Source organism: Epinephelus fuscoguttatus, linkage group LG14 (assembly GCF_011397635.1).
Source record: "Epinephelus fuscoguttatus linkage group LG14, E.fuscoguttatus.final_Chr_v1".
NCBI lineage: Eukaryota > Metazoa > Chordata > Actinopteri > Perciformes > Serranidae > Epinephelus > Epinephelus fuscoguttatus.
Genome location: NC_064765.1, coordinates 33,440,139 through 33,456,342, shown reverse-complemented (window position 1 = coordinate 33,456,342; position 16,204 = coordinate 33,440,139). Strand labels below are relative to the sequence as shown.

General features: G+C 40.0%; 1 protein-coding gene across 7 annotated transcripts in view; it reads right to left on the bottom strand.

Moving 5' to 3' along the window:
- LOC125900401 (alcohol dehydrogenase 1) overlaps nt 1–16,204 on the bottom strand; it is an 85,736-nt gene that overhangs the window by 51,393 nt on the left and 18,139 nt on the right. The window contains exons 8-9 of one of the 7 annotated variants that reach the window (XM_049595377.1): nt 12,613–12,751; nt 12,144–12,497 (exon numbers count right to left, since the gene is read on the bottom strand). The exons of 5 other annotated variants lie outside the window; for them this stretch is intronic. In XM_049595377.1, coding sequence (XP_049451334.1) covers nt 12,464–12,497; nt 12,613–12,751 — 173 coding nt within the window. In that variant the 3' untranslated portion in view covers nt 12,144–12,463. Of the gene's footprint in view, nt 1–12,143; nt 12,498–12,612; nt 12,752–16,204 lie in introns of those variants that run through there. One more of the 7 variants, XM_049595378.1, reaches the window with a different exon arrangement.

Genomic DNA, 16,204 nt, shown 5'->3' with positions numbered 1-16,204 from the left:
TAGCGAGCCACAAGCTCCGTGGCTTCTTTCAGACTGATAGGTTTAACGTTATGTCCGTTATTAGAACCAAACGACAGCCGTTGCTGTTTCGGAGCTGAAGGACCAGCGTTCTGAAAGTAACGGAAGTAACTGATGTCTTGTTTGAAAATGTACTTAAGTATTTGATTACTCAAACAGCAAACTAACACGTTAGGTTACTCGTTACTGCAAAAAGTAATCAAAGTACTCTAACGCGTTACTTTGTAACTCATACCCGACTCTGGTTTTTAATCCCAGTTCATAGGAAAAAAATCACTTTCCAACCTGGTAGACCTATCGCTTCTTGGAGTAAAAGTCTAAGTGAAAGATATTATAAACATCAAAAATATAGATAAGGTCATATATGTCATATGTTTATACAGCAGATTAAATTATCTAAACAGATGGGGGCTGTGGCGTCCTTGTTTGTGTTGTGATGTTGTTGTGATGTATGGCACTGATAGTATACAAGCTTTCATGTTACTAGACACAAAAGTGATCTTGTCAAAGAGTTTTAAACTAGAATATTGACCAAATGTCTCCCCTTCTGTTCCTGAGTTAAGATGTTGAATCATGGCCAGAAAAGTGTTTCTGCAGGGCATTATGCTTTCACAGTGAAGTTGACATTTAACCTTTAAGATATGAAATGCCATCACTGTATCCTAGAAGAGGTTTGTGCAAAACCATAAAACATATTTTGTGATGACACAGTGACCTTGACTTTTGACCACCAAATTCTAATCAGTTCATCCTTGCATCCAAGTGGACGATTTTCCCAAGTTTGCGGAAATTCTCTGAAGGCCTTCTGGAGATATTACATTCACAAGAATGAGACGGATGCAAGGTCACAGTGACCTTGACCTTTGACCACCAAAATCTAATCAGTTTATTGTTGAGCCCAAGCTCGCATTGTGCCAAAATTTAAATAAATAAATAAATCTCTCAAGGTGTTCTTGAGATATTGCGTTCATAAGAATGGGACAGACAGTTGAATACAACCTGAAAACATAATTCTTTAAGCCATGGCTGTTGAGACAGAGGCATAAAAATCTCGAGGTAGAGTTCCCCTAGACCCCCATGGGGGTTAATAGTCAATACAAACCACTGCAAGTGAACTAGAGTGCTGCTCAGCAGCAGTGCACTTAGTGCAACCACGGCTGGCCATAGGATACATAAAAGAGAAGAGTCCTAGTTTGAACTCAGATGTACCCATGGACAAGCAGGTAATGGAAAAGTTCCCTTTCAGTCATGATCAAAAGCCTAGGTCAGGAAGGGACACAAAAGGGTGGAAACTAGGTGATAAGGAAAAGTGAGACCAGATGAGCAGGAAAGGAGTTACTGCAAATCAGGAGGGGGTGGCTGAGAGTATGAATGGCAAGGACTTGGCTGAAGAAAACAAAACAGAGACAACACAAGTTCCCTTGTGCAGCACCTCTCAAACACTGGGGCAATGAGCAAAACTCTCAAAAATAAACACAAACAAACAAAAAGAAACACTAATTAAAAGCCATTTTTATTAAAAAAAAAAGTTTTAGAGGAGTTTTAAAACTAAGGTATCTTGTCTGATTCTCAATGGGAGGTTATTCAACAACTGTGGGGCCCTTACGGCAAATGCCCTACTACCCTCTCTTAAGCCTTGCCCTGGGGACTGAGAGCAAGAGCTGGTTGCAGACCTGAGAATATGAGCAGGGGTATAAGGTGTGAGACAGTTGATGATGTTGGAAGGGGCAAGGCTGCTCAGTGATTTTAAAACAACCAATACATTTTAGAATCAATTCTGGACATAAGGCAAGAATAGGTGAAATGTGCTCATATCTTTGAGTTCTAAGAAGACCCCTAGGTGCAGTATTTGGCACAAGCTGGAGCTAGCTGTTTGGATTTTTGGGGCAGTCCAACAAATAATGCATTACAGTAATCTAAATGGCTGGAGACAAAAGAATGAATGAGAGTTTGCGCATCACAGAATTAAAGAAATTATCTGATTTGGGCAATATTCAAGTCAGTTCAAGCCTGAATAAAAAATACTTCCACACTTTTAACCTTGTTGGTGCAATGCAAACCTTGGAAAGCTAAAGTTTGACTGGCACAATCTCTGCATGCTTGAGGTCAAAACACTTCAGTTTTGTAATTGTTCAGCATTAGGGAGTAACTGGACATCCAGGACCTTATGGCTGCAAGACTGTGAGTCTGTGAATGGGGTATCTGAGGCAAAGTCTAATAGATTCATGGACAAATAGATTTGTGCATCATAAAAATGGAAAGAAATGTTGGGGTTTTGGATAACTTGACCCAATGGTATGATGTGGATAAGGAACACTAAAGGGCCAAGAACAGACCCTTGAGGAATGCCGCAGGTGATATTTGCACAGCTAGAGGAGACGTTCCCAACTGATACTGAGAAGGTTACTGTACATCACTCTGGCAAGACTTTAACCAGTCTAGAGTAGTCTAGAGTAGTCCCAGTCATGCCTCTCCAGTTTTCCGGTTAATCAGTTAATATGCCATGACCAACTGTGTCAAATGCAGCAGACAGGTCTAACAACACCAGATATTCAGATTTATATATTGCGAATAGGGTTGCACCAATTCATCAGCTAACACTGGTACCTGCTGATTTTCACATTGTTGACTGCTATCAGCTTATCCGCAAATGAGAAGACATGTACAGATGGCTGCAGCTGATAGTCATCTGCTGTGTCACATCATAACTATGGCTTTAATTAGCCACAGAGATTTACTGACTTATTGAGAGAGGTAAAACAGTATTTAAAGAAGCAGTTCAATATATTGGGTAATATGCTTATCCACTTTCTTACTGATTTAGATAAGAGGATCAAAGCCATTCCTATGACAATATAGTAAATATGTAACTGCTGCTTAGGATTAAGACTGGAAACAGAAGGAAACAGGTAACCTCAGGACAAAAGCCCTTGTAAAATGAGGAATGACTGTTTCACTTGTCTCCAGTCTTAATGATTAAAGATTTAAAATTCAGTGTTTTTAACTATCAAATAATGAGGAATTGCATGGTAGGTTCTGCTCATGTGTTTCTATTTAACTTTTGAGAACAGCTGGTAAAGATTTTGTGCTTAGAAGCCACTTTAAAGAAACTTGAAATCTGATTTGAAGACAGTGATCAAGAAGATGATGAAGATGGATGCAGGCTTGGCTAATCCATGGGCTCTTACTAGTATGTACACTTTATTTTGAAAACTGCTGTTTCCAGTTATAGTTGTATGGAGGAGCAGTTTAGACATTGCACACATTTGATACATTCAATGCATTTACATTCAGTTTCAATGATATTTCAAGACTTCTGTAGAGCCATTCTGACTAGAAATGATCTAGCAGAAGTTTCAAAAGGGAATTTCCAGAGGTGAGACCAAGTCATTGTTGCCCAAGTCTTTGCATTCAAATCCTAAGTCAAGACAGGCAAGTCCTAAGTCGAGTCCAATGTTCTCATGTAAGAGTTTAAGTTAAAATGCACTCACCATTTTAACAACAGGGTAATAATAAATGAATTTACAAAAACCATGAATGTTTTTTAAAATCTTGTATGTTTCTGATCTGTTGTTATATAATGTAAATGTGAATGTTGTTTAATAGTAAACAGAGTTCTTTGATGTTGTATATGACATTGTCATACATAACATAGTTTTTTTTTTATCTTTAGACTTGGGAAAAAGTTATCAAGTGTTTTCAAGTCAAAAGGTCCAAGTCCAAGTGAGCTGAGTTGCAAGTCTTTTCTGATTTTGTCAAGTTGTGTCCAAAGTCATCAAACATGTGACTCGAGTCTCACTTGAGTCCACAACTCTACAAATTTCAAACCACATTAATTCAGACATTGATTTCAAAGATAAACCTGAAGGGTTAGATTTCACAAACAGATATTAATTTGCTTGTAAAATAGAAGTTGTTATGGTTATTATTAGCTCCCATAGTGTTTCCTTTGGGTTTTGCTTACTGGATAGGGAAACCTTTAGTATATTGTCAATATCACATAGATTCAAGTGACCTAAAATTACTTAAAATACATCTGACACAACTTGTAACTGTCTTCCGTTAAATCTCACTGTCTTCATCAGAGAGCAACAGTTGCACATAAGGCCTGCAATAGACCAACAGGCAGTGTTGTAACGCGTTACAGTAACGTAACTACTTTTATTGGCTAAAAAGTAGTGTAACACGTTACTACTGAAAATATGGTAACGGAACGTAGTTACTTTGTCAGTTGGGCACAACGTTACTTTTCCCGGGGACAGATTTGACGGTGACACTGCCTGTCTGCCTCAGCTGCGCATTAGGCAGGAACTGTGACAGTTGCCATGTCAACAGTGCAGACAGGAGCGCCAAAATCAAGAATTGTATGAGGAATATGGAAGATACACACGCCTCCCCGGATTATTTTAACGGTTTGTCAACCGAAGACAGGTTAGCTTATTGTAATAAGCTAACAATTAGCAACGGAGTGAGGTTTCCTGACCCGTACTTAATGTCGGGTCAGTGGGTCACCGACCCAACGAAATGGCCTAAGCTACAGTGGCCGGACATTTTTTTATATCTTGTGGAGAAACCCAGCGTTTATACGCATGAAAACTCAAGGCATATAAATCCCTTGATGTGTATGATTTTGTACTTTGCGGTCATGTCCAAGATATTGAATACCGGGATTTATCTGATGGCTTTTGTGCTCTACGGACCGAAGTACTGCCGAGCCAGCGACAAGGACACAAAACAGTAACGTTAACTAATGTACAAGACCTGGGCGATTCTGAACAAGTCGACCAACTATATACTGACAGCGTACTGCACTTGTATGGCTGGGTAAGTGTTGTTTAATGTAACGTTAACCTCGCTAGTCAGACCTCAGACATGGGCAACATACGACCCTGGAACCTCAAAGGAAATCAAAACGACCCCCAAAACATCAATAAAATGCAGCATTGTGTTAACAGAAACAGAACAATCATAACCTGCCTACCTTCTTGGTGCTGTGTGAACGGCAGCCTGTTGCAGCAGTTCCTATTTTGTGTATTTTAAATTGCTGCTGTGACATTGAAATTTCCCCCTGAGGGGTTAATAAAGTACCTACCATACCATACCAGAAGAGAAAATGAATTAATTTATTCGTGCAGGTCTGTAGCTTACTGCAAAGTATGAGTCTATTACACAAACACAGTCTCACAGTTACACACGTAATAACAGAACAGAAAATGATTTATTCATGAATATGACACTATTTGTTCAAAGATAGTGTCTGTGAATATTAATATTTTCCTCATTCAGTGATGCAGCAGGTCTGGCTAATAGGCTATTAGTCGTAGTAATCTGTCATGTAACAAATTCATGTAGCCTAGTTAACACAAATTAACTCTCACTCTTTAATCTTTATTTTATCACCAAAGTGGTAAATACCAGTGGGAAACTCGGATTTTTTCACATTTAGGAAATGAGATGGGGTTCTACCCAAAGTCAAGCACCATAAAAGTAACGTAAAAGTAACGCGTAATGTAAAAAGTTACTTTTCACAGAGGGTAACTAAGTAAAGTAAGGGATTACTTTTTTTTTTAAGAAGTAACGAGTAACGAGCAAACACTACTTTTTAAAAGTAACTTCCCCAACACTGCCATCAGGACATTAGAACACTATGCACATCAACAAGACAACATTCTTTTACCCTCCAAGAGTACTTTCTGAAAGTACAGGAACTTTTGGGGTGGGGTTTGCAGGGATGACTGCTACTTGACTACTGAAGTCAAGTCAACTTTATTCATAGAGCACATTTAAAAACAACAATCATTGACCAAAGTGCTTTAAAATGGATACAATTATGCACAACCAAGAAAAATAATCAACCAAGACAGTAGAGTTTGCCTTGAGCAAATTCAATGAAAAAGATGAATATCAAACAAAAACGTTCTCATAATGAATCACCAGAAGCTAAGGCAAAGAGATGTTTTTTTTTAGCTGGGCTTTGAATATATTTATAGAGGGTGAGGATCTAACTGTTTGTGGCAGGCTGTTCCACAGTTTCAGAACAACAACTGAAAAAGCTCTGTCACCTCTGGTTTTTAACATTGTAAGTGGGATGGAAAGCAGTGATTTGTCAGTGGATCTGGTGGAATAGGGAGTGAGGAGTTCTGAAATATAATCTGGTGCTAGTCCATGCAGTGCTTTTAAAAACAAATAAAAGAGTCTTAAAATCAATCCTATACTTTGCAGGTTACCAGTGAAGCAAGGCCAGTACAGGGGAAATGTGATCATTTCTGCTGGTACCAGCAATGAGTCTTGCTGCTGAATTGTGAATGAGCTGCAAGCGTGACAGAGCTGATTGGTTGACACCGGTGTAGAGGGAATTACAATAATCTAATCGGGAGGAGATGAACGCATGAACCAGAATTTCCAAATCTTATATGGACAGAGATGATTTAAGTTTTGCAATGGATCTTAGATGGAAGACGCTTGAGCTGAGAACTGAGTTGATCTGTTTATCAAATTTAAAGCCAGAGTCAAAGATGACACCAAGATTCTTTACGTGAGATTTTAAATGTGAAGACAGAGGACCAAGAGTCCTGGTAACAGAGGCAGAGATGTCTGTAAGGCCAAAGATGAGGACCTCAGTTTTGTCATGGTTCAGCTGGAGAAAGCTTCATGCCATCCAAGATTTTATGTCATTAATACAGAGTAGTAGTGAATTGATGCTGCAAGGATCTGATGGTTTCAAGGGAGGTACAACCGGGAATCATCTGCATAACAGTGATAAGATATACTGTATTTCCTTAGTATAGAGCCTAATGGAAACATGTATAGTGAAAATAAAATTGGGCCTAAAATGGAGCCTTGGGGAACACCATAGGAGATAGGAGCAGAGGAGGAGTACACATTACCAATTTGGACAGAGGCTGAGCGGCCTCGGAGGTAGGAGGCAAACCATTGAAGAGCCAGTCCCTGAATGCCAACAACATGCTCCAAGCACTCCAAGAGAATGGAGTGATCCACAATATCAAATGCTACTGAAAGATCTAAGAGAATCAGAGTGGCATAACAGCCCGACTCTAAGGATAATGGTAGGTGATTTGTTACTCTCAACAGGGCGGATTCTGTGCTATGATGTTTTCTAAAGCCTGACTGAAATTTGTCCAAAATGCTGTAACAGGTAGGAGATGAGTTGAGAGAAAACAACTTTTTTCCAGGACTTTTGATAAAAATGAGAGCTTTGATACTTTGATATTTTCTTTTTTGATGAGAGGGTGAATGATGCCATGATTAAAGCATGTAGAGACGTTCACTAAAGAGCTATTGATTATTGAGAGAACACTGGGCCCAAGAGTTCAACATTTCCTTAAATAGGTGAGAGGGGATAATATCCAAGGAACATGAACTCGGATTCATAGGTGAAATGATGTGTGTCAAAGCAGAGAGAGAAATTGAGTTGAAATTGTTTAAAGCGGAGGAACATGAAGATGGCTCTGAAGGATCAACAGAAGGAGGTACAATCTGGGAACGAATACTGTCAATTTTGTTGATGAAAAATCTTAGAAAGTGTTTGCAGATATCTGGTGTAGCATCATTAGACTTTGTGAATATTAGTTTAAGTACTGAGTTAATTGTGTCAAATAAAACTTTGGGTTTGTGGACATGTTTGGATATGATATCTGAAAAGTATTTGGATCTCTCTGCTTTGACACATTTCTGATAATTAAAAAGACACTGTCTCAGATGCTGGTAGGACACTTGTAATTTATCCTTCTTCCATTTCCTCTGTGACAAGGTTGTGGAGTTGAATCAGGGCTGAATTTTGGTTTTTCCTTTTATAATTTTAAGAGGGGCAGTTGAATTGAGAATATTGCTGCATATGTGATTAAAATTATTTACTTGCTCCTCTGTGCCTAGGGCACCAGGGGAAGCTTCAGAGAGGAGAGCAGAGGAAAAGGCATCAGAGAACCGATGGATAGTGAGGGGAGTAATAGACCTGGAGTAGCTGTGTGGGTGACTAGGTTTAGGAGCCTTGCAAGGAAGTGAGGTGGAGAACATAATAGGCCAATGATCAGACAAACCTGAATTGTTGATCTGGACAGATGGGACAGGGATAGCAGATGTTAAAATAAGGTCCAGAGTATGAACATGTATGTGAGTGGGCTCCATGACTGACTGTGAAAGATTGAAAGAATCAATTAAATTCAGAAAGTCCCAAGGGAGTGCATCAGATGGGCAGCAGACATGAATGTTAAAGTCTCTCAGCACATGATCAGAAATAACGAGCACTGAGGATAGGAAGTGTGAGAAGTCATCTATAACTTGGGTTGAATTTAGGGGGCCTGTAAACAAGTGCACAAAGAACTGGAGTTGATCTTTCAGTCTTACACAACATCAATTCAAAACTACTGTACTCATTAGATGACAGGAGTTTATAGTTAAAAACATCACCACAGCAACACCCCCTCCCTGGCAAGTGGTGCGCAGTGAGGTAAGAAATTTGTAATTTGGTGGACACAATTCAGAGAAGGAACTGACTTCACCAGATCTTTGCCAGGTTTCTGTGAGCAATAAAAAGTCTGAAGAGAGAAAAAAAAAGAGAAACACGACCGAGATGAGTCAGGAGAGGCTTTAGAGGTAGCCAAAAAATCCACAGAGGTCTCTCCTAATCTGAGGCCAGCAGTCCCATTGACAAAAACCAGTATGAAACAAAGAGAAGTTAGATTCTTTAATTTAAAATTTAAAAAAATATTTAGGACCATTTTAGAAGGGCATAACAAAACATTTTCTGATTGTTTCAGGGCAGTTAGTTCTAGAGCACAAACAACCATCAAATACTTAACAGACGATTTACTTAAGATCAGATGCTCGTAGTTTCATTTCCTCCTTATCATTTCATTCATTATGTCTAATTTGCAGTTGCAATTGTTGTTGTAGTGAGACAAAACCTTGTCCAGTCATGCTGCGTTTTCATACGCAGATAAAAAATAAGCTCAATAAACCTTTTAGTTCCTTAAAAGGTTGTCCCTTGGACTAAAAGTCCCAGAAACTTTGGGTCAAAACACAGCTTAAGATACCAGATAGCTCAGCTGGCTCCGCTCCACCCCAATGATGATGCCTCATCCTTCCCAGCAGGCCTCCAGGGCTGACCTCTGCCATCAAGAGACAATATCAGGACAGTGTCACATTAACCTGATCCAGACAGTACCTGGCTACTACTTCAACCAAACTGAAATGTTTAAGGACTATGTTCACTCTAGCTTATTTGGAAATTTAAACCTAAGAACAGGACCTCTTGGATTTTAATTTACCAGGGTTGAGATTGACTCCAATAATCCTGAGTGCCCCAGCTGCTTTACAGCAATGATTGCTGAAAGGCCCTACCACCCCAGGCCAAACACTGCGTAAGCTGACCTCATACTGACATAATATTATGTTAACATCTAGAGCAGACAAAATTGAGGCCAGATTATAAAAGACAGATAGCAAGCCATTTATGAAACTGTCTTCAAGTTACAAAACTGAGGGATTTTCAAATAATATTAACCTAAACTCAATGCATGTTGGGTAAGTATATGCTAATAAGCTAACAGTGTTTTTAAACAACTTGATACCTAAAGATCAGTTTCACATTTAGACATCTCATTTTTCATTACTGTTATGGCTGCAGCCGTATTGTGTAACATTTATATTTCTGTTACATTTATTGTATATTGTATTTTTATGTGAGAGTAAGACCTCTTCTTTTTCTGAGGATCTGTGCCAGTTGCCGCCTCTGTCTCCTTCTCTGAGTGGTTAGCCTCGCATCACCAGGCTCTTCATGTACGGGGAAGAGCCTGATTTCCATTCACTCTGAATTTTGTCTGGATTCTGGTTCCGGTCTAGAGAGTGGATCCGGAGTTCACCAAATTCACCAAAGTAAAAGTGTTCACCAAAGTAAAACTTTAAATTCTGGTGCACCATCGAATTACAATAAAAGAAAAAGGTTAACTTAATGGCTTGGGGCTTTTCTTGTAAATTATATTCTTTAAATTAAAAAGATTCACTGCATTTTTATTAGCTTGGTGCTTTTATTTTGACGGAAAGGCGCATCCATCGAATTCCGGATCCTGTCTCTCTCGCCCTGGTTCCTGTTCCTTACCAAAACAGCCACTAAACGGCCCCAGACTGTACTGAGTGGTGGGTTCTGGCTGGTCGTGGCTGCTGCTGATTGGCTGTTGCGGGGGCTTGGCCTTTTTAAACCCCAGCAATCTCTGTCAAAATCTGAGGGTCGTTTGACAGCAGCGTGCCTCCTCGTCCCAACGCCAAACCTGCCTGTGCCTTCGTAAATTGTATCTTTTGTGTTTTCTAACTGGAGAGCGGTGATTGTTGTTTGTATCCTGCCGCTACGAGTGGTGAGCCTTTTGTCTGTAGCCGATAACCGTTGCAGCGTTAACAGCACTTAGTTGTCACTTACACATTACTTGTACATAATTGTATATAGCACAAAGCAGTAGGGGTGAGCTGCCATTTATTTTTGAACTGTTTTCTCCTGTTTTTGTTTAGTTTAGGGAGTTAGGTTTAGTAATTGTATTTTTGTTTCTTTTTCTTTCACGTAGGGTTTAGTTAGTTATTTTGGGAAAGATATTTTTTTTTTATTTGTTGTTTTGGCCTGGGTTCACCCTGAAGACAAGCTTCCTTATTTGTAAATTGTACTTCTATCTGTGTGGTGGTGAATAAACTCACCTTTTGTCGTGCATTACCTTGTTGGCTCATTTTTATGTTACACTTCCCGACCCCTAGACGGCTGCGTAACAATTACTCTGAACTATGAACTCCACAATTTTGTTGACATAACTTGAAATTGGGTTAAATACATTTACATAATGTGAAAAGACAAGTTGATTTAACTGATTATGAGTGTAGAGGAATCTGGTATAATGTAAACATGGATTGAACTCTTGATGTAGGGGAATAAATGTAAAAGCATTTTTTTTCCTACTACACTCACAAAGATGAGATGAGAAGAACATAAGTGACTTAGGCCTAGTCTGCTGGGGGACCTCCTAAAATACACCAAGCCCCTTCTCTCCTTCTCTCTCTCTCTCTCCTCAGTTTTCTGAAAAGTTGGTTCTTCTTCACTTGCTAACATTCACGTCCTATTACTGCATATCGCTAACTCGGCTTTACTACACTAAGCTTCTTCTCCGGAGCCTTTGTGCTCCACTGTCTCGCAGATAAACTCATATCGCAGCGGTGCCTGGATGGTGTGTGGTGGTTGTGCTGCTGCCGTGGTCCTGCCAGATGCCTCCTACTACTGCTGTTATTACTAGTCATACTTTTACTGTTTTTAAACACATATAATTATTATTGTCACACACATAAACTATCAGATATTAATATAAACTTAAACATATTGTACCACAATTACCGCTACTATTATAATATTATTACTAAAATTAATGTTATTGTAGCTACTGTCATTACTGTCTGCCCTGCATCTCTCTCTGGCTCTGTCCCTCTTTATGTTTCATTATGGATTACTGCAAATTTATCATAATGATCTGTTCTGTACGTCATCTAATGCACGTCTGTCCATCCTGGAAGAGGGATCCCTCCTCAGTTGCTCTTCCCAAGGTTTCTACCATTTTTTCCCCTCGTTAAAGTTTTTTTGGGGGGAGAGTTTTTCCTTGGGGTTTCTACAGCATTGGTTTTGGGATTCTTATTATCAGTTTGACAGATCCCAGAATCCACTTAACTACTGATATTACTAATTATATGACACTGACGGGGAAGACAGGGGGGAATTCAGGTTAAGGCTCTTGTAAACAATTGTTCAGGTTCCAATGCAGGTCATGCTTGCACAAGTAAATGTATAATCTGGAATAACTAAAGATGCAAAGTTCATTGTTAGTGTTAACGCTTTTTTTTAGGGGCTGAACATTACATGTTGTAGATTATTAGCTTAGTTGTTCAAAGTCTGTGTTGTGCAGCAGGCTGCTCAGTGTTACCTAAGGTTAAGGACACTGGCATTAATGTTTTATGCAAGATTTGATTGATTGTATCAAAATAACATCTCCAGACAACACAGCATAAATTTACAGAGCAGTTATGCATGCTGTAGCAGACCAAAAAAAGAACAACAAAAAAACTATTTGATGACAGTTGAATTTTAATGATAATAACTTTAACACTTCCTGCCAAGTTAAGCAAACACTGATACAACTATGATGGTCTGATTAATCTGAACTAAAACTGCTGGACTGACAAGAACACAAACAGGGAGGCCACAGATCCCATCTGTAAAATGCCAACACTGAAAAGTGTTGGGTGCTCGAGGTCAGGTATGTATACTGTGCATAAATTGTTAGATCTCTTTATTATGTGCATTGTATTTTGTGCATGGATATTGTTTTGAAATTCAGTTCAAGTACAACTTGGCTGCAAGTCATTAAATGACTTTTATGTCCCTGAAAGCAACACAGTGGTCTTATTGTGGAGAAACACTCAGGACTGTCCGGATGCTGTGAGGCAAAAACAAAACAGAAGTTACAAAACTTGCATGGATTTATTCTTCATCTGTGTAGGTGGTTATGAAATCGTGAATGGTGGAGAAAGTGCAGTGGAGTGTGAATCTACCATTTGCCGTGCTTCATCAGTTCAATGGCATCATTGACCTGGGCCAAAGTCATGTTGTGAGTGATGAACTCATCCAGCTTCAACTTCTTGTCCAGATAGGCTTTAACCATCTGAACCACACCATCTTTACTCTTAAATCCTGAACAACACAGAACAATGTCACCAAAGCTATCTCACCAAGCAAAAACAAAGTCTAAATCTTCCTGGTAATCTTCCTTTGTCTTCTGTGACCCTCAGCAAGTTAGGATTGTGCAGCTGGAGCTGTTACGCCCTCCCCTACTTTTTCTCTCCTTTCTGCATGCTCACAGCAGAAAAGCCTGACTCTTGCAAGCTAACTTTTTCAGGCAGCAAAGGGAACAGCTAACTCTGTAAGGACACACAGAGCAAATGGGTTCCCCTTACGTTCACCACTTGAAGACAGTACAGCAAAGGCTGCTCTGGAACCATATTTCTTTTAAGCCAGGTTCATCCACAATAGACAGAAGCACCAGCTTACAGGCAGCACAACAAAGCAATTCTTCCCCCATTCATTGACTGTGTTTACAAGGTCTTTAGTATCCCGGTTTTGAGGCTTATCCCAGCTTTGAGCATATGCGGGATATGATGTTTACATGGAACACAGAGAAACCCAGTTATTCATATCCCTGTATACATGATAAATACCAGTAACCCGTTTTCTGATCACTGCATCCTTTCTGCGCAGGCGTGTGTTACGTCTTTTACATCTTTTGTTTACAACAGATTGTGCAGGAAATGTGATATATTTATTATATTTAGAAGTAAGACAAAAATGAGACCTCTGTGGCTTCTAGTGGGCTTAGCGAGGTGGAAAACCAGCATCACGTAGCTTGTCTGCAACAGACTTGAATAGGTCGGCATTTCTGTGTCTTCTGCTGTGTCTTCTCTTCGTCGCTCCAAAAATGGGAAGCTCTCGTTGCCGCCATGTTGCTTGTATATCTGGTGCATCACTCTGGTGCCTGCTCACACGGCGGGCAGCTGTCAGAGACCAAGATAAGGTGTATACATGCTTCAGTATCCCGGCTTCTGTCGGAGTACTCCAGGTGTCAAAACCAGGTTTCTTGAAACCGGGAAAAGGGCATAACCCGCTTTCTGAATTCGGGATATGGTGTTTACATGCACAAACACAAAAACGGGATACTTAAAAAACCAGTCAAAACCAGGATACTAAAGACCTTGTAAACACACTGTCTGGTAACATAAGAACTGGGCAAAGCATTAGTACAATAGTAAAGGTTAAGCGAAGCAAGACCGTTATCTTTGGTCATGTCATGTGTAATACGTTTGTAACATTAATTTGATGTTTTGAATTAGTTATTGTTGTGAACCAGTCAGTATCTGGTGTGACCACCATTTGCCTCACACAGTGCAACGCATCTCCTTCACATAGAGTTGATCAGGTTGTTGATTGTGGCCTGTGGAATGTTGGTCCACTCCTCTTCAATGGCTGCGCGCAGTTGCTGGATATTGGCAGGAACTGGAACATGCTGTCATATACGCCGATCCAGAGCATCCCAAACATGCTCAATGGGTGACATGTCCGGTGAGTATGCTGGCCATGCAAGAACTGGGATGTTTTCAGCTTCCAGGAATTGTGTACAGATCCTTGCAACATGGGGCCGTGCATTATCATGCTGCAACATGAGGTGATGGTCGTGGATGAATGGCACAACAATGGGCCTCAGGATCGTCACGATATCTCTGTACATTCAAAATGCCATCAATAAAATGCACCTGTGTTCGTTGTCCATAACATACGCCTGCCCATACCATAACCCCACCGCCACCATGGGCCACTCGATCCACAGCGTTGACATCAGCAAACCGCCCCCCCACACAACGCCTCACATGCTGTCTGCCATCTGCCCTGAACAGTGAAAACTGGGATTCATCCATGAAGAGAACACCTCTCCAACGTGCCAGACGCCATCGAATGTGAGCATTTGCCCACTCAAGTTGGTTACGACAACGAACTGCAGTCAGGTCGAGACCCCGATGAGGACGACGAGCATGCAGATGAGCTTCCCTGAGACGGTTTCTGACAGTTTGTGCAGAAATTCTTTGGTTATGCAAACCGATTGTTGCAGCAGCTGTCCGGGTGGCTGGTCTCAGACGATCTTGGAGGTGAACATGCTGGATGTGGAGGTCCTGGGCTGGTGTGGTTACACGTGGTCTGTGGTTGTGAGGCCGGTTGGATGTACTGCCAAACTGTCTGAAACGCCTTTGGAGACGGCTTATGGTAGAGAAATGAACATTCAATTCACAGGCAACAGCTCTGGTGGACATTCCTGCAATCAGCATGCCAATTGCACGCTCCCTCAAAACTTGCGACATCTGTGGCATTGTGCTGTGTGATAAAACTGAACATTTCAGAGTGGCCTTTTATTGTAGCCAGCCTAAGGCACACCTGTGCAATATTCATGCTGTCTAATCAGCATCTTGATATGCCACACCTGTGAGGTGGGATGGATTATCTCGGCAAAGGAGAAGTGCTCACTAACACAGATTTAGACAGATTTGTGAACAATATTTGTGAGGAAATGGTCTTTAGTGTGGATAGAAAATGTTTTAGATCTTTGAGTTCAGCTCATGAAAAATGGGAGCAAAAACAAAAGTGGTGTGTTTATATTTTTGTTCAGTGTAAATATCCTTTCCACTAACCCGGAACCTTAAATATCATAATCACTTACACAGATACTTAAGGAAATTGGCTTTAAATATAACAACACACAGAGAGGGAACTCAAAGTTCATGTTTCCTTTGTCCTCTCCACATGTGGTCATGCAAAACCTCCCCCTTCCTCTGAGGTCATTTTTGATATAGTTATCCTCTGTGTATCTATCTCTGGTGCCTGCCATTTTCACACACACACACACACACACACACACACACACACACACACACACACACACACACACACAAATTATTATTAATTAAAATTATTATATTACATAAATAAGTACTTTCTGAATTATACTTGCTGTCTGTTTAATATTGCACAAGTATAGCTTCTGTGTCAACAACTCCAAAATCCCTCTTCCTTCACTACTGACAAAGTCATTTTGGTTATAGTTATCAAATAAGTTATTAAAAAGCATTTCAAATTCATAGTTTAGTGTATATTATGAGATGGATTTCATCAACTGGTTATCATTTTTCACTTTTCGGGAATGGTGCCACACGAGGTGATTTCATGCCAATTAAATTATATAAAATAACATAATCAATAAATTTCTGATAGCCATGTGTAAAGCCTTTTGGTTACTATCACAGTGCAGGTGGTGGTTGTAAAACAACGGGATTTAATTACCACTAAACAGAGGTGTGGACTTGAGTCACATGACTTGGAATTGGACATGACTAAGCCAGACTCAAGTCACAAATTTGATTACTTAAGACCCGATATGACAAATAACAAAAGATTTTCAACTCGACTTGGACCTTAACACCAATGACTTGTGACTTCACTTGGACTCAAGCCTTTTACTTGAAAATACTTGATACCTTCCCCCAAGCCAAGATTCAAAAATATGTGTTTTAAAAAGTCTGCTACAATTGGTTCATCTCCTGAATT